This window comes from Diplotaxodon limnothrissa, linkage group LG15, assembly GCF_057381915.1.
Source record: "Diplotaxodon limnothrissa isolate DT_005_m linkage group LG15, D_limnothrissa_male_GT1.1, whole genome shotgun sequence".
NCBI classification, from domain to species: domain Eukaryota; kingdom Metazoa; phylum Chordata; class Actinopteri; order Cichliformes; family Cichlidae; genus Diplotaxodon; species Diplotaxodon limnothrissa.
Genome location: NC_140610.1, coordinates 20,999,434 through 21,026,055, shown reverse-complemented (window position 1 = coordinate 21,026,055; position 26,622 = coordinate 20,999,434). Strand labels below are relative to the sequence as shown.

The window sequence follows — 26,622 nt, the reverse complement described above, 5'->3', positions numbered from 1 at the left end:
TGACTGTGGGAAATGACTGCACTCTGCCGTTATTCCAGAGATGATTGAGGGGATTTGGTGATTTTTTTTTTTTTAATGCAGGACTTGAAGGTCAGATCAGATCAGGAGAAAAGTAGCACAGGTGATGTCTGAACATGTGCACACTAACTTTCAGCATTCCTCATAGATAATTATTTCACTACATAAAGAATTATGGCAGAAAAAAGCAACTCTCGTGGCTGGAAAAAGAAATCTGATTGAATTGAAGCCAGAGAAAACGACCCCACTTGATGCGCTTGATGTATGAGAAGAGTTTATTGCCTTAAAAGTCAGTTTCTATGCTTCTTCAACACAGCATTATGTGTGTTCTGTAATTAATCATGACATTTAAAGTAAAATTGACAAAAGCAGGAACTGTTTGAGTGCATGATGACCTTGTGATTAACAAAATGGTACCAGCGACATTTTTGTTGCTGACTGGGCTGCTGCTGTACAGGAAGGGAGGTGATCTATTAGTCAGATGGTCAGTGGTGTGATCCCTGGCTCATACACTCCATCTCTTGAAGTGTCCTTGGGAAAGACACAGAACTCCAAATTGCCCCTGGTGAATTCATTGGAGTGGGAATGTGTGTGTGATAAGAAAAAAAAAAAAGGTTAACAGCAGAATAAAGTGCTGTGTGGATGGGAGATGTCCAGAAGTACTTCTATTCTCTCAGAAAGAGTAGAAAAGCGCTACACAAGTACCACGAATCAGAAACATTCTACCGAGGCAACTCTGGATAAAAAATATGGGAGTAATACTGAGTGGTGCATGCTGTTTTCTGTTGTGGTGACCAGTAAAATTTAAAGTTCAAATAAGTCTAAAAAAAAATTTACTATCTAATTTAAGTGTCCATGGATGGTAACACTAGGTAATGCACAAATTAGAAGAAAATCTTGATTCACAGGCACGACAATTTACATTTTCACAGTAATCTTACAAGTCCTGTGTGAACTAAGTATACCCAATGAGCCAGTAAATTATAGAACCACTGTGGTCACTTGTTTATGCACAGCTGACCTAAGGTCCCACCACAGGATTTCAATTAGGTTGAGGTCTGGACTTAGTCTCAGTCAGTGTAGTAGATTTGCTGTTGTGCTTGGAATTATTGTCCTATGGTGTGACTCAATGTAGACCAAGCTTTAGCTGTTAGACAGATGGCCTCACATTTGGCTCTACAATACTTTGGTATAAAGAGGAGCTGGTTGGCTCAGCGACTACATGGTACCCAGGACCCATGGCTGCAAAACAAGCCCCGATCATCACTCCTCCATCACTGCCCTTGACAGCTGGTTCGAAGCATTTGTCTCCACCTTGGTCTTGTCTATCCAAAGAGCTTTGGTTCAGATGTCTTGTGGTTTATTCAGATACAAACCTAAGCCATACTGTCCAAGGCTTTCTGCCGGCAACCCTTTAAAACAAGTCATAGTTGATCAGACTTTTTCTAATGATACGCTTATTATGAACTTTAGTATTTAACACACCAGCTTAAGTCTGAGTCTGAGATGTAGCTTTAGGATTTTTTGTTATTTCTCTATGCACTACACGATCCAAACTTGGGCTGAAAGTGCTGGAAAGATTGTGACTGTCACAACCTCTGCTTTTACAGAGATGGTCACATTTGCTGATTATCAATCAATCAAGTGCATTTGATTAGAGACACATGACTAGTCCAATGAGGCTGTTTAACATGTAACCCTCTAAATTCCTATTGAAGCAGTTAGTGTTACTTTTCACAGGACTTCATATCTTGTGTGAAAACCTTTTTACATGACTGCATCAACAGGAAGGATTTATGTCAGTAAAACGAATAACATCAATCCATCTGACAGTGATATTTCAGTGGGTGGTGGGTGCCTGCAATTTTTTAAATATTTATTTGAATTAATATCTACATATCCTTTTAAAAAACACCACTGTTGAAGGTGAAATCATTCTTTCCCTTAGCGTGCAGACAAAAGAAGGCAAGTAAGTATTGGAGAAATAACTAAGACAAAAGATAGGAAATTCCATATAGTGTCAATTGCCTCACCCTCATTCACTGCTTCTATTTGCAGCTTTTTGTTGCAGAGAGTCTGGGAGCAAACTTTGGTTATTTGAATGTGTGTGTATGTGCGTATATAGCAAGGATTTGGAACAAATGTATTACTCCCTGGATATAACTTCCTGTGAAGTGTGAAGAGATAACACCAGACAATATGAATGTACCTCTCATCACCCCCCCACCCCCCCCCACCCCGCACAGACACACACACCTACACACACACTGACAAATCACAAATCATCCTTCAAATGCCTCCACACGGGATAATTGAGTTTTCTCTCCCTGCGCTCCGACAGAAACAAACACCCCGTCACCATAAAAGCCCTCCATAAAGCTTTTAACACTTGGTTTCCCAGCTTATTAACTAAGTCTGTGACAGAGGAAGAAGTACTCTGAGCAACAAAAAAAGTGGTCAATTTTGTGGGTATAGTGAGCAAATATGTACCAGTGCTGTGTGCGTTTGCATCAGAGGAGAAACAAGTGGAGGAGGAGATGAAGATAACAGAGAGGAGCGTGTTTGTTACAGCAGTCAGTTCGGTTTACGGGGAAATAATGAAGACTGTCGATTTCATAAGAGCTGTGTGACTCACTGTTTTCTATCATTCACACACACACACACACACACACACACACACACACACACACACACACACACACACACACACACACACACACACACACACACACACACACACAGTCTCATACAAATGTGTACTGTGGGAAATGCCAGAAAGACATCATAAGGACGCTGCTTCCTGACCTCCATTCTACTTAAAGTATTAATACAATTACAGCGTCCAAGACGGAGACGGGATTTGGAATTGTGATGTAAAACTGATCCAAATCGACCTTGACTGTGAAATGGACGGATTAGTGCTGAAGAACATTTTCTTGGCACCTTGAGGAGAGGGTATGTTGTGTTTATACTTGCATGTTTTTGACATTATAAAGAGGAAACACAGAGCTGTCAGTAGAGCTGCTTGATGCAGAGGCTGTCTGCTGTCAGTCAGGGCGAGTAATGATGGAGATGAGTCACTGCCACTCTACTCTTGACTCTGACAAGGCTCCACTGCATTCAAAAGTCAAGTAAGACTTCTCCCGAGGAGCATCTCTAACTGGCTGAGAGGATAACAGGAGTCTGTAAGCTCACAGTTCATGTAGTCGTTTAAACTATTTACATTGAATAACAGCATGAAACTTTTCAGGAATGCAACATTTTACATATAAAAACTAAAAGTTCTTATTATGCTGAAATGGAGGACTACTGTCGGCCTGGGGGGGTAATGGCAAAACCCATCGGGTCTTTTTTTAAGGAGTAAAAATGATGTAGTCTTGGACTCCTGCTGCATATGGAGTTAATTAAACCACTCGTATCTATTTTCTACAACCTCTGTCTCTCTTCCACAGCGTGCTTTTGTTCCGTCTTCCTCCCCTCACCCACAACCGGTCGAGGCAGATGGCTGCCCCTCCCTGAGCCTGGTTCTGATGGAGATTTCTTCCCGTTAAAAGGGAGCTTTTCCTTTCCACTGTTGCCAAGTGTTTGCTCACATTTTGCAAATTTTTATGTTCTTCTCTGTGTTATTGTAAGGTATTTACAAACCTTCGCTAGTCTGTGTCAGTGACTGCCATCAGTCTGGGTCTGACCATGACTGTTTAGAGCTATCCTACCACGTGACCTGTGCAAAGTGATCACCCAGAGATTGATGGTGTTGCATCCTCGGTCTCTTGTCTATGTCACCATTCTTTTTTTCTTTTTGCAATACCCTGTCTGGCATAGTGAAATCTACATAAACCTAGATAGTTTTGTAGCTATAATTGAGAGGTGTCACACAGAGGCAATCATAAAACGACTCTTTTATAAAGTGGTGAGCTGAAGGGATGCACTCACTGAACATGTGTGTGTGTAACAGTCCTATTAAAATGTGGCTGTGGAGAATGGGCAGATTGTTATTTGCTGTTTTGTTGAGAATTACTCATCCAAAGAACATGACTGAGTCACTAAAGTCATCTGCCACAGGAAAACAAAGACAGATAAATGAAAACATGTAGAACATCTTGATCAGCTCTCACTTTTTAGCACCCTTGTGTTAGTCTGTTTGAGTTAGGGTAAAAGTTAGAATTAAGTTTAAATTTAGGCTTAGATTTAGGTTAAAGGTTTAGCACTTAGAGCTAATAAACCAGATAATAAACCAACTAATTCAGAACTGAAGAAGGCCCAGTGGTCTTAGAAAACACACTTTTTGAACTAAATAGAAATAATAATGCACTGTATTCGGTGATTGGGGAACATTGAGTGCAGAGGACAGTGTTCACTGATGACTGCTGATTGATGCTCCATGCAGAGCAGAGAGACGTAGGGGTCCCGAGGGTCGCTGAGATGTATTATTATAATTACTGTTTTATTTCTCCGTATGTCACCCACATCCTTTGTTTTGATTAGCGAGAGCAGTACACACTTCCCAACAACATTTTGTATTAAGTTCTGTATTTGTCTGCAGGCCTATTGATCTATTTGAGCTGGAAAGACTCTCTGTCAGGAGCAAAATCAATTTCAAATTCAGCTTTCAAACAGCAAACACAACAGCAGCGATTAAAAAGTTATTTGCTCTGCAGTGTGTTATCATTGGTCTCTTTGTCTTCACAGGGTTGTGCAAAGGGATTGTAATGTGGCAGGTCTAGCAGCTTGTCCATCCAAAAAGATTGAAATAGGACATAAACTATTATTTTCATGTAATTTGCAATGAACAAAATGTGTCTATTGGGCTGATCAGTCTACTGCTCATGGTACTGATTTGGCCCGAGTCTGTGTTGCAGTATAAATCTTGCCAGTCAGACTGCTTCATGACACATTTTTAGATTTATTTCCTTTCCATCGATAAAACTTTCAGGCATAGAAAAAGAATGTTTTCAGAGGACTCTATGTACTTGTTAAAAACTTAAGTACACTCTTACTGCTTTTGTAAAAAATAAAGATGGCAAGTAGTAGCCAGTAGCGGCTAATCAGAGGCACTTGATAAATTGATTATCAGCAAGTGTGAAAATCTCTAAAAGCAGAAAATGTTGCTCCTTGCTGTACTGGAGCTTCAGGTGCTGTGTAAACAAAATGCCACAATTGTTCAATCAGTGCTAAATTCACCCCAATGTCAGAGAAACAGCAAAAAACCCAAGAGCTACATCACAGACTCTACAGTACAATTAGAAAAAGACTGAACAAGTATGGCCTGTTTGGAGCCTCTTCTCTCTAAAAAGAACTTGGCAGCATGGCTTAAGCTTGGAAAGCTGTATTTAAACAAATTGTAAGACTTCAGTGCTTTGGATAGACCAGACCAAAGTGGGGTGATGATATGGGCTTGTTTTGCAGCCACAGGACTTGGACACTTAGCATTGACTGAGACAACTCTGTATACGCTACCTGTGTGACAGCTCAAGCTTGGCCCAAACTCATGCAACAGGACAATTCAAGCACAGCAGAAAATCTATAACAGATTGGCTAAAAAAGTAAAGGAATCAAGGTGTTTCAATGGCCAGGTCAAAGTGCGGGAGCTCAACCTGCAGCGGTGGGACCTTAAAAGAGCTGTGTATAAATGAAAGCGTGTAAACCTCAATACCTATAAACTTCTTGGAAAGAAGAATGGACCAAAGTTCTTCCACATCAATGGGAGAGACCGATAAAGTCACACAAAATGTATGTCTTCTCTATTCTGTTTTTGACCTATCTATCGATGATATAGATATAGATAGGAACTGAATGGGGATATGGCGAATAACACCGCGTCACGCCAAGTTTAAGCCTATAGCACAAGACACCATCAACTGCAGGATCTACCAAGGAGATGCTTTGTCCCCACTGCTGTTCTGCACAGGCCTGAACCTCACTGACAAGACTGGCTACGGATACCAGCTACAGAATGGAGCCATCATCATCCACCTCCTCTACATGGATGAGATGTAGGAGTGAATGAGACACTGATTCACTGATCCACACCACGAGGATCTACAGCAACAACACTGGAATGTCAGTCGATCTGGGGAAGTGTGGTCGGATGGTAACAAAGAGAGGCAAGGTAGTCAGAACTAAGGGGATTGCACTACCAGAAGGCGATATTGCAGAAATTGAGGACAGCTACAAGTACTTGGGAATCCCACAGCAAATGGGAACCACAAAGACGCCACTAGGAAAGCTGCAACCAACCAAATGAACCTTTGACAAAAAAGCTCTATAGCAGCATTTTTGGGTCACTTTAATGTTACCTTCAAATCACGTTGCCTGGCGTGCTCCATGTCCTGCATGGCGCAGCGGTGGGCCTCCTGCAGACGGTGCTGTCGCCTCTGATGCTCCGTCTGCAGCTCCTCCAGCTGCATCCTCAGGTGCTCCCTCTCCTGGCTGAACTGGTGCTGTAGCTGCTGCAGCGACGACTGCGACTGGGACAGCTGCATCTCCAGACTTTGCTTCAACAAGGATATCTGCACAATAATAAGAACAATACATATTGCAGTGATTGTCAGTGAGAAAGTTGAAGAAGCCGCTGCCTCTAGACCTCTGCATACATAATTAGTTGGATAGAAATCAGGTAGGTGGTCCAGGAAGTGCAAGTTCAGGCTGTCTCAAGGGAACTGCATTTTTACATGGCAGAATAACAAAAAGGTAGAAGGTTGGGGTTGGCAATCAATTTGCCTTAAACAAATATATACTCTCAAGACCTCCAGCAAAAGAGCTTTTTGCTGTGAACATAGCACTAAAAGCAGGCAGCAGTGTGACTCACAAAATTAACCTGTCTAGACAGCTTAGGATTTTGAATTCAAGTGTTGAGATAAGTACGACCTTGCAAAAGCTGCTCTGGCAGCACTGTATGCAACTGCTGCCAGGTCAAAAAACACATTCTAATCAGAAATCCCGATGAAGAAGATCGACAGTAAACTTTAGGGGCATCAAACTCATTTAAGGTCACGGGCCCATAAGTTACTTACTACACAATTTAATGTCAAGTAGGCTGAGCCAATAAAATCACTTAAAATAACCCAGTTCTTAAAACAGAAGCAACCATCCATTCACAAAGCAGATGTTTGGAATGTGATCAGAAAATCTTTTAGAAAGGCTTTATAAATTCAAAAATGCTGATTTTAATTTAGCCAGTCTCACCCTTAAGATCGTCTTCTTATGCACTCACAGACAGCTTGTAGTGGGTCTGCGGTTTCTATATTACTCCCTGAAAGTTGTGCTCTGATGGTGTGCTTCTTGCACACACACAACTTCTCTTCCTCTTCTTGACCTAAATTTCATGTAGGGGGTCATTGTTGAATTTCTATTATTGTAGCTTTGGTGATAGTGAAATGAAAATCAGTTAAGACTTCTGACTTTCATGGACTCATTCTCAGAATATTGTGATCACACCCCTACACCTCTTTACACAAGTTTCAGGGTAAAGATCTCACAGACAAACAGGAGCATTTGTACCCTGAATGTGCAACTCCGCTCTATGGACTGTGAAAGCTGAACGAATTATCCGGCTTTGAGCTTTTAATTAAAAATACAACAATACTGTCAAACATAATCGGAGAAAGTTGTTGATAAATCCATCATCTTGTGCAGCCACTTGCAGATAATCGTTTCTGAGATAGTAAACACAACAGGAAAGACTCTCTGTGATCTAAATAGAGTAGCTTTGCCGCAGGAACTGCTTCACTAATTTGGAAATTACATTATCACTCAGACATGAGTCACACATTTTTTTGCATGGTGGCAAATCTTTATTAGCAGGCACATATGATTATATATGCTGCACACTGATCCTGTATTATCTAAAATTGACTTGCTCATATAGCTTGCAAATTGTGGACTTAGTGGGGAGGGTTTTTGTATAATAGGTGAAAACTTGCATAATGTATTAAACAGTTTCCACATTCCCTACATTTATACACATTGGCATCCTTGTTTCAAACATTGATATCCACTAAGGTTAAAACAGGGGCCTGATTTACTAAACTGAGAGTGGAAAGTCTTTTGTTTTATCTACTAAGAGTAAAAGGTTTTGTGTTTTGTTGCTGCAATTTTGAATAGTTGAATTATCACCTGGTGATTATGTAACCAACATGAAATGCCACTTTTATAATGACAGCCCATCACTTTAGGGACATTTTGCACGTCATGTCAGGCATTTTAAGCTTTCTGTGCCTCGTTTCACTGTGTTTTGTGCCAGCTGTAAAAAAAGAAGGTCATCACAAATTGCCAACAGTGAGAGTAAATCCTGGACTGATGGCAGTGATTTTGCATGTCTTGCAATTATAAAGTCAGCAGTGCCGACCTCTCTAAGTAGTAACTTTTTGGGGTTTTTGGGTTTCTCCCATAAATCATGTAAAGCTAGAACCATACACTAGAAAACAAAGACAAATTTAATTTATTTAGCTCATTTCATTATATGAAAACTAAATCTGCTTAATACAAAATATTAAGACATGAACCCCTCCCCCCCAAAATAAAGTTTACAATGCCTTAAGGGAGTGAAAACTGCAAAACAGAACAAACAACAACAACAAAAAATATTAAGTGTAGGCCTTTGTGAATAGAAGGGTTTGGAGTCTGTTTGACACACAGATTTAGTTGATCTCAATTTAATCAACATTTTATATTGCGCTGAGAGCCATTGAAGTCATTTCATTACTGGGGTAATGCAGGTAAATTGCGGGTAAAACAGTGACCTATAAGGATTCTGGCTGCTGCATTTTGGACAAGCTGAAGATGCCGATGATGTTGATCATTTGGGAAATCCTGCAAATAGAGCGTTGCAATAATATAACCTACTTGATTTGAATGCATGAACGAATTTCTCAGAGTCAGTTTTAGAGAAGATTTTTCTAATCTTAGATACATTTTAAGTTGTAGAAAGCAGTTCTGGTAATTATAATGATGTGGTTATCAAAACTGAGGTCACTTTTTAAAATGACACCAAGGTTTGTGACTTGATCACTGTGTTTTAGAGAAATGGATGATAAATATGAACACATTTTGGACTACAAGTATTTCTGTCCTGTCTCTGTTCAGTTCTAAAAAGTTTTGAGACATTCAGGACTTCAAGTCATCAATGCAGCTTATTGGTTTATGACCAGAGGTTAGATCATAAGAGGGAAGTGGTAAGTACAACTGCGTGTCATTGCTATAAGAATATGAGGCTATATTAATAATAATAATAATGGATACTTTATTGATCCCCATGGGGAAATTACTTGTTTTTCTCTGCATTTGACCCATTCACTCTGTGAAGCAGTGGGCAGCCCACTAAGCAGGCGCCCGGGGAGCAGTGTGTAGGGACGGTACCTTGCTCAGGGGTACCTCAGGGTAGCCGTTAAGTGGATTCGAACCGCCGACCTTCCGATCATGGGGCGACCACTTTACCTACTGAGCTATCCCTGCCCCAAATATTATATATATATATATATATATATATATATATATATATATATATATATATATATATATATATATATATATATATATATATATATATATATATATATATATATATATATATATATATATATATATATATTATGACAGTACCAAGTGGGAGCACGTAAAAGTTGAACAGTAATGGACCAAGGACTGACCCTTGAGGAACCCCCAATTGAATTTTGCATTTGAATGGATCTAAAACTGCTAATTGAAACATAAAAAAACTTCGACCCTTTAGATACGATTAGAAGCAATAATGTGTCTGACCTGTTAAACCTACTGAGTCATGAAGCCTTTAGTTAGATTATGATATGGTACAATTATTAATTACTAATAGATTTAAGTTAGTTTTATTGGGTGACAGTGTGATTACAGCACATTTAAAAGAAACAGGGAAAAAGCCAAACTGGAGAGAGCTGTTGATAAAATTTACTAAAAGATTTGTAAAACAGTGAAATACAGATTTGACAACTTACATATATTAATTTTGTATCATTTTTGCTATAGCTGGCATTTTTGAGAAATTTCTTGCTCACAGTTGTCAGATAGACACATATAATGGAGGTTGGGCTTAAAAACCACACTGATTAAGCTTTTGCATGAGTTCAATAAGGAAGATCTGTTTTCACTCATCTGCTCGCTTCTAGTCTGCTGTTATTATGTTCTTTACTGTATTCAAAGTTTCAGACGTGTAGCCCTGTATTATTTAATGGTAAATGGACTGATTCTTATATTTTCTACTCTCCCAGAGTATTCAAAGAGCTCTACACAACATGGCACATTCACCCATTCACTGTCTTCTATGCTTTTAAGTGCTTTCTAACTACCATTCACACTCATACTCCGATGGATGCATTGGAGAGCAACTTGGGGTTAATATCTTATCAAGGATATTTGGCATGCAGACTAGTGGGAGCCAGGGATCGAACCACCAACAGATGACCTGCTTTACCTCCTGAGGTACAGTCATACAGCCATGAGCTATAGTGTATATGATAATATTAGACATAATATTATAACATTTCCCCCTCAATATTATCTTACTTTGGTGCATTTTATTTGCCAAAAATGAAACAAAAAAAAACAGTGAACATAAGTCAAAGATGAAATTCACATGCAGCCAAATTCTTCTTCTTGTTAATCCTGAAGTTGATAATCATGAAGTGAAAATCTGATATTGTGACAGTGATGGTGTGGATGCCACTGACCCTTTTTAATTTGGTTTTTCACTGAGATTCAAAGCGGAGGTTTTCAAGCTTTACCAACTCTGCGTTTGAGTGCAAAATTACCCGCATATATCATTCACATTAGGCGTTATTTACAACGACACTAATATTTTCAATGCTTGTGCCTTTTGAAAACACACTTTGGAGCATGCTGTGCATCAAGGCCTTACTGGCACTGACATCTGCCATTTGATTTCTAAACAGCCTCTTCTCCATCAGTGCGTATTTGTCAAGAGCCTGACTGCTGCTCTGATTTGGCATTGGAGTAAATAAATATGGTTTAGCTGATTGTGAGGTGCGGAGCTGCCACATTAATCACCGATGACAGGGTGGGCATGTTGAAGACCAGCAATTAATGCAAGAGACATGCACAAACAAACAGAAATAAAGCTGTTGATTCTGCACGTACGATGACCACAGGAGAGCTTAGTCATGCCACATTAATATTACTGTGCAGTCATTAGCTACAGCAGCCGGCTCTGGTGTGCGTTAAACACTAACACATAATGAATACGTGAATCTGTGTGCCAGTGTTAGGAGGAAATCTGTGAGTCTGGCACAGACAAGCCATCACAGGCACAACATACACCTAGAAGAGAGGTAGCTCTTATAGCTTCAATAATGTTTCGCCCATCATATTGATTTTCTCACCACTGGTATAATTACAACCACTTGACTCCAGGCTGTGGGCATTTTGTGTTCAAAAAGGTCTGTTGATTGTAAGTTGAAGATTAAACCTTTAAATCTTTAACCAGTATTGTTGCGTAACAGTACTTTACAGACACACTTGGTGTACAGATGCTATGTGATTTCTTGTGTTAATAAAAGCTGTTAGTTTCTTGCTGTTCCTGTTTTTATTTAAAATATATCCTTTCTCAGCAATGCCTTTGTTTGTGTCTACACTCACTGGACACTTTATTTATCACACCTTGTTACTACTGGGGTGGACCCTCTTTTACCTTTGCCTTTAATTCTTGATGGCAGAGATTCAACAAGGTGCTGAAAACATTCCTCAGAGATTTTGGGAGATTTTATGAGATCACATCTCAAAGTTGCTCCTTTTGGATTGGTTGAGGCCACTGGAGTAAACTCCTTGTCATGGTCAAGAAACCAATATGACATAATTTTAGTGGTCAAAAAGGGATGGACATGATCAGCAACAATACTCAGGTAGGATGGCATTTAAACAATGCTCATTTGGTACTGAGGAATCCAAAGTGTGCCCAAAAATATATTCTTCACACTATTACACCACCACCAGCCTGAACCTTTAATACAAGGCAGAAAAATTCTGAACCTGCCATCTGAATATTGCAGAAGAAATCGAGACTCATTAGACCACTTTTCCCAATCTTCAGTTCTGTCTAATTTTGGTGAGCGTGTGAAAATTGTGGCTTTAGTTTCCTGTTCAGGTCATCGTGACCATGTCTACATGCATAAATGCATTGAGTTGGTTACATGTGATTGGTTAATAAAATATTAGCAATAATGAGCAGTAGTGTGTTTTCCCTCCTTTTTCTTCTTTATCGACTTCTCCCCTCTAATTATCTACAGCTTGGTGTACTTTCAGGTTGCAGTCACATAACCAACACAATTACCTCACATGTTTATCTCTAATTACTTTTCCTTGACTTCAGTGTCAAAAGCTTTGAGGTGAAGTACCTGTGTGAAGACGACCTCTTCAAAAGTGGCCCACACAGCTCACACCACTTTCATTAGGGTGCTTAATAATGTGGTGGGTGATGTGAGTCAGCCCTGGTGATACTACAGAAGTAGTACAGCCTTATCTGTTCTTATTATTTTTCTTTATGCAGGCTATATGAACTTAGACATTGATGTGAATAATGTTTCCATTACCAAGTGGGAAAAAGTGAGAAACTTTGCAGTCACAATGAAATAAAATGGTTTGAATAAGAAATGTGGCTCACCATGCTGTCCACTCATGTTGTCCACTCATCTACTTAAACGCTTCCTTTATTAAAGCTTTTAGAATCTCCGACATGAAACTAATTAAAGGTAATCCCAAAAACTGGAAGTACAGCAACCCCGAAAATGAGAACAAAAGCACAGCAAAATGAGTTACACAACAACATTCACCTCTCTTTGAACTTTGAAATAGGGAAAATTATCTTTATTTATACAGTGAGCTTGGCAAACTGTTAAGATTCAAAACATATCGGCATATTAAATCATTACGGCACAGGCGGTAATTTACATCATCTGTTTCACTTGTCAGGTATGTTGATCATTTTGGTTTGTGAACGTTTGAATGGTGTGCTGCTATGAACCCTGGGAAGGCCTTATTTTCTTAGAGTTGGGAAGTGTATCATCTGCTAAAGGAGGTAAGGAAGCATGCACTGAAGCACCTTTTCTTTGCAACTTGAGAATTTGACCAGCTCTTATTACAGCTGCCATGCAGATGATTTAATCAGAAGCCCTCTTAAGTACAAATGACTATTTGACCACAACCAAAGTCACATCTCTGCTTTTGTCTTTGTTTTATCATCTGTTTATTGTCCTGTTTTCCTGTTTGTGTCCTGCCTTAGTACTGGTTTGTTTTCTCATGTTATTCTCATGTGTTTTGATTTTTCTTTGTATTCAATGTGTGTCTGCTCATCACTGCAGCTTTTTAATTCACACCTATTTATGAGCTTACTAAGTCACAGTAGTCTTTCAAAATCTACCAATATTTACTTACAAAATTCCCAAAACACAACATAAACACCAACATTCACTTAACATTTCAATATGTGCCCTTTTAGTGTTTTGCACAGAGACAGTAAAGTGAACAGAAGGATGGGCGGCACTGTTTGTGCTCCCATTGTGAAGAGCCTCACCTGTTCTAGCAGGTCCTCCACTTTCCTTTGCCAGCTCTCCCTGGCATTGCTCAGTTCCTGCTCCTTGCTTTGCGCCAGCTGAGCCAAGGCTGAGTTTTTGTCCTCCTCGTGCTCCTCTTTCAGCTCCTCACGTAGCTTCTTACACTCCTGCCTATAGCACAGCACAAAATGAAACACATATGCGTTTATGTTTCAGGCGCTTTATTAATCATCCAGTGTGATTCACAAAACCTGTGCGGAAAAATACACAAATTCAATCTGTGAACTGCGAAGTTCCAGAAAACCTGAGAGTAAAACAGTGTGACAGAGGAATCAAGTAAATCTTAGTGAGCTCAATAAAGACCCTTCAGCAGCAGCGTTACTGACAGGTAGCTTAGATCAGAGGACGCTCCATTTCAGCACTTTTACCGCCGTTTGTAAGATGGAAATTAGATTTTTGGAAAACAGTGGGAACCTCCTCAAACTTCTTTCTTGTGAGTGAATAACCATAAATCATTGGAACTGGGGGATTGCCTATATTGATTAAGTGTCAACTCTCAAACTGATTTATGTGCTGTGCTGACAAGAAATTGAGCACAGCGTTAGTTCAATCAGGGCATGCAGTCAAGCCCAGCAGTGACCACAGATAAAATAATTTTAACGCCCACTCATGTCAGCTGATACCCTCATATAGATTCAGGTGGCAAATTTAATATAGGGCCTACTGCTTTAGTGTGGAAGCCACTTTGCAACCCACTTCTGCCAGGTTTCTCTAAAAACTCCCTGGGGGAGTCCCTCCCTTTAGTCAATCAAGAGTGCTGCAGTGAGAGTACTGACAGAGACTAGAAACAGCACATTCCTCCCAAATTAGCATCGTCGCCCTGTTAAATCCAGAACTGATGTTAAAATCCTTCTCCTTACATATAAAATCTTGAACAATCAGGCCCGTATCATATTTTAAAGACCTTGTAGCACCATATTATCCTAAAAGATCACTTTGGTCTCAGACTGCTCCTGTACTCTAGAATCAGGCCCCTCTACTTTGAATCAGGCTCCTCGCACTGAGCTTTTCTTCTTCACTCATCTCTTTTCACTCTCTGTGTATTCATACACCACTACTGTAGTTAATCATTAGTTCTTATTCATCTCTATCACTCTCTCACAGTGTGTCCTTTGTCCTCTCTTCCTCCCCTCACCCCCATCCGGTCGTGGCAGAACGTTGCCTCTCCCTGAGCCTGTTTCTGTCGGATGTTTTTCCTTCCCTCTGTCGCCAAGCGCTTGCTCAATGGGGGTCATGTGATTGTTGGGGTTTCTATCTAATATTGTAGCGTCTTTACCTTACAATATAAAACACATTGAGGGGACTGTTGTTGTGAATTGGTGCTATATAAATAACCCCAGCTCCTCCTTTCACGCTTTATCTGACTTAATCTGAAATCTGCTGTCAATGATGCTTGATCTTCTCTGTGCTCCTGCTGATGCCCTCCCCATCACCAGTTTTTACTGTCTCCATAATGAAGGGTGGCAAGGTCCCAGAACGGAGCTGCCAAAAAATGAATTACTCCAGTCATAAATATTAATCTTCTTTTGTCTACAGGGGTCTTGACTGAACTGAAATTATGGATTGCCTGGAGGGTATCAAATAAATCTAACAGGTATGCTCTGGGAAAATAAGGAACTAGAATTCAGCTAATTCCCCCAAATGTTGTGTGTTAGGTTTAGGCTGATTTTGTGGAGATGACAACAAAGTCTGAAAGAAGAGACTCAAACAAGCAGCTAGGAATTGGCTTGAAAAGTAAAGGTGCTTCAGAGAGCTCTATAACACTTTATGGGAACAATAAATTGTCCTGAATCATTAGACCTCAACACAGCTTCCACTGAGCACCCATCACTCTCCAACACTTCGGCTAACAGCTCTGCGAATGGCAGTGTGTGTGTCTGCGCGCTGCCAATGTGATAGCTGTGTGGGAGTAGAAATGGCAGCTGTTAAATGAAGTATCCAGGCAAACACATTTTTTCTCTCACTTCGAGAGCTGCAAAGTGTCAGACTGAAGGCAGGCTATAACACACACAGCGATGCAGTCACACACCACAAAGTCACGTTCATAATGCGGCACACTTGACACGTGTCATCATTCACGTCCTCGTTCGGCATAAAGCAGACGTTCTCCCTCTCTCTTGCTCTCTCACAGACACATCCAGACTTGAGGCGTCAATGATCTCTGCTCTTCTCTTCTCTGCTGTGCAGGAAGAGCCGAGGGCAAATGGAAAGAGGTAAAAACATGAAGGGATGAAGGAACTTTCAAAGATGGAAGGAATATCCGGATCAAATGTGGGATAATTGGCTGGATTCAGGGATCGTACAGGCAGATATGAGCCGCATGTGCTCATTTAAGGTGCGTGTGACATTATAATTTACTGTGTGCTCAAAATATGTAATCATTCTAACAAGAACTTTGTTCGTACAGTACTTTTAAAACACACAGTTACAATGTGCTTCACAAACTGGGGCGCCACTGTAACTCACCTGGTTGAGCTAGCGACCCGGACACTAAAGGCTAGGGACCTTATGGCAATTCGAGACAGAAGATTTCCCATGTGTCATTCGCCCTCACTCTCTCACCCCCTTCCTGTCTACCCTCTGCACTGTCCACCAAATAGGCTAAAACATAATCAAAGAAGATTAAAAATAAACCTTTTAAAGCATAAATGATTTTTTTTTGTGTTCTAAATTGCAATAAAATTTAACCTTTTATACTTGTATACATACGTCAGCATGCACAATTCATTTTGTTAATTTTATTATTGTGACATGGAAACCTAAATAACAAGAAACCAGAGCCACAGTAGCACCATAAACAATCCAACCTGATGTTTTTCCCAAGATTTGCAAACAAAGGTTAATAACTTATAAACACCCAAAATTACAAATCATCACAATCTGTACATAAAAACACTATTTTTTTCAAAACATCCCACTAGATGAAGGTATTCTTAACTTGTCATAACTAAGGACTATACAGAAAAAAGTCACTCATTGTTTGTTGTTGTCCTAAACAGGGTTTAGGACTGTATGTTTCGTTAATTTGAACATATGCAAATTTTTGTCTATGACAGATTCTTTTCTTTTCAATGACTTTACTGTAGATTTGCTGCAGTGCATTGCCCTGTTGCATGACCCAGTTTGGGCCAAGCTTTAGACAAGTGCATCACATTTGACTTTAGAATATTTTGGTACACAGAAGAGTTCGTGGTTGACTCAGTGTCTCCGAGGCACCCAGGTGCCAGGTAGCTATGAAATAGGGGTGGGTTTTGATAATCGATTTATCGATTAAAATCGATTCTGGCTTGGATAACGTGATATCGATTCATTAAAATCCTGAATCGATTTTTTAATATTAATTTATTTTGCCCGAAACGCCAGAATCTCAGGTTAAACCTCACAAAATTTCAAGAACCACCAAACAGCTAAAACAGTAAATGAGAGCAGGTACACGGATTCTGCACAAAATCGTAAACACAAAGCGCGGACCCGCCGACGGATCAGAATCAGTGAGATGTCGCCTTTCTCACTTGACGGCACGGACACGGTCGGGGCTGGAAGCCGACAGCTCGCTGATTCGGATGTTTCGGCAGGTCCGCGCTTTGTGTTTATGCCTTTTTTGCGCTGGTTCTGAAGCTGTTAGTTTGATGTCTCTCCAAACATTATTGACCGAACCAGCAGCAAAAAAAGATCCAAACTACGCTTCACAAAAACATCGTCATGAATTCCCTCTGACGTTTGCTGTTTTGCTTCCACCACACTTCACGCACAGCTCTCTCTCTCTCTCTCTCTGTCTCTTAGTATACTTCAAGAACAGTTTCCCATCTAAAAATCTGTTTTCTGTATTATTCGCTTGCTTGTTACGCACAAGTCTACTGTTGTTTACAGCGCTGTCGGCCGCTGTTTTTTCCCTTTTACTTACTTCCGAAAAGAAAGCCTCATTTCTGCGGTTCAATAGGCTTCTGAACAAATTTAAACTTTTTAAAATGATGCAAAATGCAAAACGCTTAGCCGTGTCTCTAATAAAACCGCTGTAACTTCAGAAGTAATGTTCATAAGTTGATTAATGGTTTTCTTTTGTTTTTGATGTACTGCAGAATATTTTTATAAAATCCCAGGCCAGGAAAATCCCCTTCATGTTTTTCTGTGTTTTATCTTCAGCTACTTTGACACAAAGGCATCTGCTGTGATGCTCACACCTTTGATAAAGTCTTGCGAGTGTCAGCTTCCTTTTTATAGATACAAAAATATGTAAATGTACTGATCTGAATTATAATATTTCTGACTGTCTGAGGCAAAATTTCCCAGATTTAAATCGAATTGAATCGTGGATCGAAGCGATTCGGGACCTTGCGAATCTGAATCGAAGCGATTCTAGAAATCCGTGACGATACCCAGCCCTACTATGAAACCAGCCCAAATCATCACCACTCCACCACCGTGCTCAACAGCTAGTATGACGTGTTTGCGGTGATATCCTGCATTTGTTTTTGTTTGTTTTTTTCAAACACGGTGCTGTGCATTATTGCCAAACATCTGCACTTTGGTCTCGTCTGGACATTTTTCCAGAGGGCTTGTGGTTCGTTCAGGTGCAGCATTTTAAACTAAAGCTGTGCTGTCACATTCTTTTTCAAGGGGAAGAGGCTTTCTCTCCTTTCTCCAACAACGTGCTAAATGTTCTGCTTTTATAGAGATTCTCAATTAATCAAGTATATATGATTAGCAGCACCTAGCTACTTCTTATTAGAAGTAGTATAGGTGTACTGAGTTCTTCACAGTACTGCACAAAGACTGTATATTCACCTTTTAATGTTGATTATTATTGCACATACAGTGTAGTTTAGCTTCTATAGTGAACTTCTAAGAACTATGTGATTTAGTTAGTTTACATAGGGGCAAATTTATCAACATCCTGTCTGCTGTTTTTCATTCTTTAAGTCCACACATCCCTGCAGCATAATTAAACACATACATCATATAGTTAAGAAGAAATGTAACAGTCAAGGTCTTTGCATATTTATAACTTGCTGACAAAAGACTCCGATGCTCTCCATTCCAAATCTGTGAACCTACATACATACTCACATAAAGGAGACGTGCCCAGAATAATTTAATACAAGCAGAGAATGATTAAGAAGAATGTTTAAGAAAATGCTGCCTACAAAAATATGTTTTTGACAGACCTTTACAACAAACCACAGCTTCAGCCAACTGATGCTGCTGTTTCAATATTTATCATTTATAAGAGTCAATACTGCTGCTTGTGAGTCTGAAATAAGAACAATGAGGTGGACCTGAATTTAATGTGTATAATGTATATTGTGTAAAAGCCCACTGTGAGGGAAACCAGCCACCAGGCTTATACTGACTCACAGTTACTGCATCACAGGATTTCCAAGCAGCTGCCAGTCGCACGAGACATTTTGGCTGCTGGTACTTTGACAGATTTCTGATTTGCACCAGGCAACGAGACCCATTGCAAAGCTAACACGCGCATCAACTTATGTGGTGCTAAATCCCTGTGGTAGGCCAAAACGTGGAGGTCTTACTTCTCCTTTTGTCTTTTTTGCCATTCTTACATGTACTCTTGTGTATTTAGGCCGGACATTTCCAAACCAGCAAATGTAAGCGATAACATTGATAATGAGAACTGATGGGGTGTGAAGTGTAAAAACAAATACAGAAATAGAAATATATGGACTAACCACTTGTCTGCAAGTTTCCTTGCAGAATACTTTCTATACAAGTAACAACAACAGTACAAATTCAAACTCAGATCTAAAAACATTTACTGGATTTTCCACTTTAGAATTTAAAAAAAAAAAAAGATATTAGTATGACATTAACAATATAAACTTTAGCCTGATTATGTTTCGGGTGCCTGCAGACATTTTAATAATGAGTGACTGATGATTTATTTATTATTCAATATTAAACAAGCAGGTTCACCGCACAGAAAGAAAAAAAAAAAGAGAAAGTCGTAGTTTTGGAGTCACATTAATAAAATTATCCCCTAAAGAACAGCCGGCTCACATTACAGGATGATGTGGGTAATTAAATATTAGCTGTCCTTCCGCTATTTACCTTCTGAAAGTCATAGCACAGGCAGACGTTCAGAGTTTAGATGTAAATCCTTGAACGCAAACAACTGCAGACAAACCCTGCTGGAAGCATCTGCCACAAACTCTGCTGTAACATTCAGCAGACTCACACCTTGCAGGAACTTTGTGAGAGGACGTGTCTGTTAAAAGATGCAATAAAGGGCTAAAGAGGTACGTGCAGTCTCTTTATCATAAAACAGCTACAACTGTAGCAACTCAACAAAGCAGTATAGTTTTATGTAACATGGACAAATGCTGTAATAACATTGTCCAAGCAGCTGGTCTTTGTCATTGATTGTAGAATTAATTTCAATATTTCTGGGATATCTGGTGCCAAACTATTATGTTTGTTTAACATTTAGCTAAACTGCCACAGCAGGGAGATGCTGGTGTCATGTTCACTCAGGTCACCATCCTAGTTTTAGGTTGGACAGGTTGGAGGGGGAGGCTGTTTTTCCACTGTGGGGTTTTTACCTTACAATATAAATAAATATAAATAAAATATGTAAATGCATTTTAGCCACATGCTAAAAAAACAGTTCTTCCTGAGTATATCCTCTGATTGGCTGTTCCTCATAAACAGAAGATTAGAACAGCAGGTAAATGGGGCATCTGTGCTCACAGCGTGCCAAATTACACAAAGACTGGACTAAAAATCAGGACCTGTCAATATATTCCATTTTCCTAAAATAAAAAAATGCATATGCAGGCCAATGATGCATAAGTGAGCATCACTGACCCCCTCTAAAAGTCCGCCGTTGATCTAATTCAGTGACATTTTGCAGGTTAACGGAGGCAGTTTTTGGCTGAAACAGTGACCTTTAGATCAATAGTCACAGCAGAGATGGAGAAAGGTTTTCATCTTCTGCCCAAGGCTTCCTGCTGCAGCACATTTACAATGACTTACTTTTCGGCCAATATTAATCTGCCACCACTGTGAGATATTCAGTATTAGGTGGCTGGTTCTAATTATGATATAAAATAAGGATTAAATTTGTTTTTATATTGGGATTAGGAGGAAAAATGAACTAGACATCCCTTGTATTGAACTAGTCATAGTATTTTTTACTTTAGGGTCTGATCAGCTGTCCACTACCTCCAGTTTTATCACTGGCAATAACTGGGTATAATATCTACAGGGAACTGTAACACAGAGACAGCTGTTCGCATTAAAAAACATTTTTCACTTATTTATTTTATCCACGACTGTAATTGTACTTTTTCTGATACATTTCTTCCAGAATCTACACTGCCCTTCAATAAATCCTGTTTTCACTTTCATATGAATATAAGCAATAAATACATTGCAAGTGCTCCCTGAAATGCAGTAAATAGGATGTGAATAAAAGCACTTCTTGTGTATTCGCACTCAGGATGCAAACACTTAACTTAGTCCGTTAAAAGAAGGTTCAAAATAATTGATTTCATTTCCTCGTGAGCGTGCCTATTAAAGCAGGATGGATCTGTATTAGGATATACACACTTCAATACTTTTTATTATCTCAAGTCATACTAAATCGCGTATTGAACAATGGTATTTCATACTGCACATTTTCCTTTTATCATGCAGTCCTTTGCAGTCATACTACCTGCTGATTTCTGACTTTCATTTCACGCTCTTTTTCTCAGCCTCGGAGTTCGTTTAATCAGTTAATGCCCCCGCTCTTTGTAAAGGTCACACTTGATTATTGTTTAATATTTCTGTCTTTTCCTCGATCAACCGGCCCAAAGATGTCTTCTTGCCCGACTGTAATTTATTTTCTACTTCTCTACTTAACTTTCTTGTATTACCCCACTTCACTCTTACTCTTTCCTTTGCGCTCATTTTTTTTGTGTGTATCTGAATCTGATTGTGCATACTTAGAGGCTTTCAGATGATCAAATCAAGTAAAATGCACCTGCAGTGCTGAGAAAAAGTTTTTGCCACTTCTTGATGAGTTCATTTTTTTGTATATTTGGAACACTTGCATGTTTTCCATCCATCCATCCATCCATCCATCCATCTTTACCCGTTTTATCCGGGGCCGGGTCACGGGGGGCAGCAGCCCAAGCAGAGAAGCCCTGACCTCCCTCTCCCCAGCCACCTCCTCCAGCTTATCCGGGGGAACACCAAGGCGTTCCCAGGCCAGCTGAGAGATATAATCTCTCCAGCGTGTCCTGGGTCTGCCCCGGGCCTCCTCCTGGTGGGACATGCCCGGAACACCTCGCCCAGGAGGTGCCCAGGAGGCATCCGTGAATCGCTACCTTATCGTGGTGGAGGGGTTTGCGTGTCCCAGGGATCCCAGGGGCTATGTTGTCTGGGGGCTTTTGCCCCCTGGTAGGGTCTCCCATGGCAAATTGGTCCTGGGTGAGGGACCAGACAAAGAGCGATTCAGAAGACCCTTATGAGAAAAACATTGAGGGAACAGTTTACCCTGCCCGGGATAGGGTTACCAGGGCCCCGCCCTGGAGCCAGGCCCGGGAAGGGTGCCCAAGGGCGAGCATCTGGTGGCCGGGCCTTAGTCCATGGGGCCCAGCCAGGCCCAGCGTGAAAAGGGGACATGGGCCCATCCTCCCGCAGGCCCACCACCCGCAGGAGGAACCGTAGGGGTCGGGTGCATTGTGTGCTGGGCAGGAGGCCCTGGCGGACTGATCCCCGGCTATCAAGACTGGCACTTGCACGTTTTACATCATCAAATCAAATTTAGATCAAACAAGACCTCAGTAAATTTAAAATGCAGATTTTAAATGATGATTTTCATTAAGGAAAAAAAAACTCTACCTAATAATGGTTGTTCCACCACTGGCACCATTGGCACCAATGAGTCTTTAACATCACAGTGGGGGAATATTGGCCCACTGTTTTTTGCAGAATTGTTTTCATTCAGCCACACTGGAGGGGTTTCAAGCATCTCAATTGATTTTAAGTCTGGACTTTTATGAGGCCACTCCAAAAAATTAAAAAAATATATTTTTTTTGAGTCATCCAGAGGTGGATCCAGATCTTTGTCCTTCTGTATAACCTGAGTATGCTTGAGCATCAGGCAATGAACTGATAGTCGGACTTTCTCCTTCAGGATTTTCTGATACAGCGCAGGACTCACGGTTCCATCAATTACAACAAGTCGTCCAGGTATTAACCACCTTACTACCACCACCATGTTTAACTGTTAGTGTGATGATCATTTTATGAAATGCTGTGTTAGTTTTATGCCAGATGTAATGGGACTCTTTTGGTTTTTGAAATTAAATTAATTACAGGAAATTATAAGTCATTTAATAACAGGGAGCAATTACTTTTTCAGATTGGGGCACGTAGGTTTGGATAACTTTTTCCACTTAATGAATGAAACTATCATTTAAAAATACAAGTGGCCATTAGTACTACCCCTCAGCCTCCTAATACGCTCCTGTGGTATAAATTTGATAATCCAAGGTGATTCCTTTGAGTTCAAGGTAGATGAGATTTGTAATAGATGCACCTAAGCTATGAATTTAAAAACCCTACGTTGCCTCATTCTTAAGTTATTGTGTTCAGAATCATAGGTCCACGCCATCCACCCACTACGTTTTGTATTACCTGCGTTATCTCTGTATAATATGATGATCTGAAACATGTCGAGATACCAAGAAGGTTGCAAACACCCTTTCAAATTAACAGAAATGTGGAAAATACAATTTGATTTCAGTTGTAATTTTGTTGGTTAGTTATTAGATTATGTGTTTTCTGTATAATAACAACACCCCAACAACGCCGGTCCAGTCCATAGCCTTAACAGAGAAAACAGGCCTCTCTCTCCCCAGCTGCCTACTTCATCGTTTCCTTGGACAAAGTCAGCATTCCCGAGCCCCTTGAAAGATATCATCTCTCAAGTATGTCACAAGTCTGCTGCAGGGCCTCATCCCACTAGGACGTGCCCAAAACCAGTAAGCGTCCAGCTCGGATCAGATAAACTACCTCCACAGCTCCTTTCGAGGTGGGGGAGCAGCCGCTCCTCACCCTACCTCTAAGGGAGAGCACAGATGGTCTTTGGAGCAATCTCACTTCTGCTTGTGTCTGCAGTCTTATTCTTTCGGTCACGGCCCGCAGCTCGTGGCAATAGGTGATGGTATGAATACAGATCGACCAGTAAATTAACAGCTTCACGCCAACACTCAGGTCCTTTCACCATAATAGAGTGTTCCAGCGTTACTGCAGACATCTGCAGTAAATAAATGTAATACTTGCTTGTTGAAATACTTGGGCGGTCACAGACTTTGTTCTGATATTATAATTTAAAATACTTTTCCTTTTTGGGCACACCTCTGTAAGGTACACAAAGTCACCTTAAAGTATAACAGATGCATTCAAGTAGGGACAGATGTGGGATTTTAGTGTACTGCTATTTCTTAAGAGTGTAGGGGATAAACTAGAATAGAATTAGTATTAAGGATTATCATGAGTGACAGCAACTGGAAAGTGGTGACAATTCAAGCTTCCTACGCATGTGAACAATGAATTAAGACAATAAAGCACACAAACCACCCGAAGACTCAGTGAAGGTGCAAAAGACTAAAACAGAAATATTGGCATACTGACGCATTTATATTATCCTGATGTTCCCCATCAACAGAGAGGGACAAATTTTAAGAAGCACATAAATAGAAGGCCAATAGGTGTCAAGTCTTGCATTAAATTTAGGAGAATTGATGTTAAAATACTGAAGCTGCATCTTTCTTCTCTTATCTTGACAATCATCACAACCTAAATCTGTCAGCGGCCTCTCTCTTGGCAGCTTTTTCTTTCTTTTTATACCTCCCCAGAAGTATGATTTTTCTGGTTGATAACAGTATTTATTTAACAGAGAGAATTCCTCCTTCACAAAAATATCAAACAGTTGGCTAATTTCACCTTCTGCATTACATTTTAAGGTGCTTCCAATGAGGAGGATGTTTAAATAAAAAAATGACAAAAACAAAAAGGGGGGATTGTGTCACATGCTGTAATAGCAGCTCTGCTGTGATATTAATGATCAGACCTGATGCAAAGTACATCTTCTCATTTTTCCTCTGCTGTGCTGACAAACTATCTGCAGCAAATTCACTTAAATACTTTATAAACCGCAGACTAGGTGACATTCAGTCTTCAAAGACAAGGTGAACGCACTGTAGGATTAAAAATAAATAAATAAATATAGACCAGCATATTTATACAGAGCACTTGTCGCTCTCCTCCTCTCAGTCTCCTCTTCATTAGCTTCCATTTACCTTCCTTTGTCTCTATGCACTGAGCTCTTTATTCCCTGGAGAACATCTATTCATTTGGTGGTTGGGGTGAGTACACTGTGGTTAGTGAGCCGTCTGAATAAAGGAGGCTGGCTTTAATCCCCCTTTCACTGTGGAAACAGGCGGTTTGTCTGTGATAGTGTAATCACGGAACGAGCTCTCTGGATTACCAAATGAGCAGAAGAGGTTCGGCGGATCAGCAGACTAAAGCGCAGATGAGGCCGTGCTAGGTTGTCCTGGTTATACATAAGATCTTAGAAGCATGTTAGGCACTTGAAACTTTAGACCAGCTTCTGACAGATGCTTTATCCTCGTTGTTCTGGCCTTTAGTTTAAGACTATTCAGGGAAGTCTTAAACTAAAGGCCATGAGAAGTTCAGGGAAGCAAAATCAATCTATGATTCAGTGAGAACTGACCTGGTTCACACTAAAATATCAGCAATTAATGGGATTTCCTGACTACTTCCTTTTTCCAAAATATTCATATATATGTAAAAGTATATATCTGTACTCTAAAAAGCCTGAAAGTCAATATTAGGCATGCCTAAAGCCCGAACTCTTTTAGGCAAGTTTTTTGTTGTCATTTCTTTAAGCAGTCTTAAGGAATAGTTCTCCAGACGTCTTGTAGGACATTCAGAGTTTTTCTTTGGATGCTTGTTCTGTTCACTAATAATGAGGTACAGGCTCTGAGGAGGTAGTTCAAGGCTGATAGTGTTTTCTACCCAGATATGCTTTTTGTTTGGGATCATTTTCATGCTGATAGATGAAGCTGTTGCCAGTCAAATGCTTTCCAGGTTATATTGTGTGCTCGCTCAATCTAACTGTACTTTTCTGTGTTCATAATTCCATCAAATTGGACAAGCTCTCTAACGCAGTAGTACCAAACCATGACAGAGCCACCATGGCTTTACATGTTTACAGACACTCACTATTGTACTCTCCCCTGACCTTATCAGTAAGTACTGATGCAGATTTGAACCTAAAATGTTTCCAATTATTTTCAGTCCAGTTCTTGAGTAATCTGGCAAAACTCACCTTTCCTCCTTTTCCTCTTCGTGAGAGTCACCTTTGTACTTAAACCATTTCTTAGAAAGCTTCAGTGAACAGTAGTTCCTGTCTCAGGTCAGTGCTGGATTTTTTTTCTATTGCTTTAGGTGTTTTCAGATACTGTTCATATGCTGTTGAAAGCTTTTCAGGCCTGCCACTATTTCTTGTGCCCTTCCCTTGTAGTTATTTGTCACAAAGTACACAATACCCTTTGCGTAATAACTGTCGATGTGGAACTTATGAATGGAGGGAATTAATTATCGATTTAAGAAAGCGTGTGCATGAACTTTCAAGGCAAAACTCCACAAACAGAAACAGAGGTATAGATGAGATGTTACGATTACCGCAGCACTTTCACTTTGGCCTCAAAAGGAAGAATTCATCAGATGCTGTTGAATCCTGACAAAAACTCTAACAGAGTCATTTAGTAGCTGTGTGAAAAGTACATCAGTTCACACCTGAAAACAGTCAATTTTACTCTGAGAGGATTTTGAATAATCACTCTTCAAAGGTCTATGGACGTTAACAGAGACTTTAACACTGGGGGCTTTAACACTGGATTGAGCTGAAAAGCTGCAGAGCCCACCAAGACTAATGCTCTGTCACAGTCAACGGTGGAAGCAGCAGGACCCGTGT

The 26,622-nt window shown here is 40.1% G+C and overlaps 1 protein-coding gene across 1 annotated transcript in view; it reads right to left on the bottom strand.

Annotated features, from left to right (window-relative positions):
- The window catches only part of fam184ab (family with sequence similarity 184 member Ab), a 216,477-nt gene that overhangs the window by 47,468 nt on the left and 142,387 nt on the right, over positions 1 to 26,622 (bottom strand). The window contains exons 13-14 of the mRNA XM_085372694.1: positions 13,574 to 13,724; positions 6,315 to 6,527 (exon numbers count right to left, since the gene is read on the bottom strand). Coding sequence (XP_085228820.1) covers positions 6,315 to 6,527; positions 13,574 to 13,724 — 364 coding nt within the window. The remainder of the gene's footprint in view (positions 1 to 6,314; positions 6,528 to 13,573; positions 13,725 to 26,622) is intronic.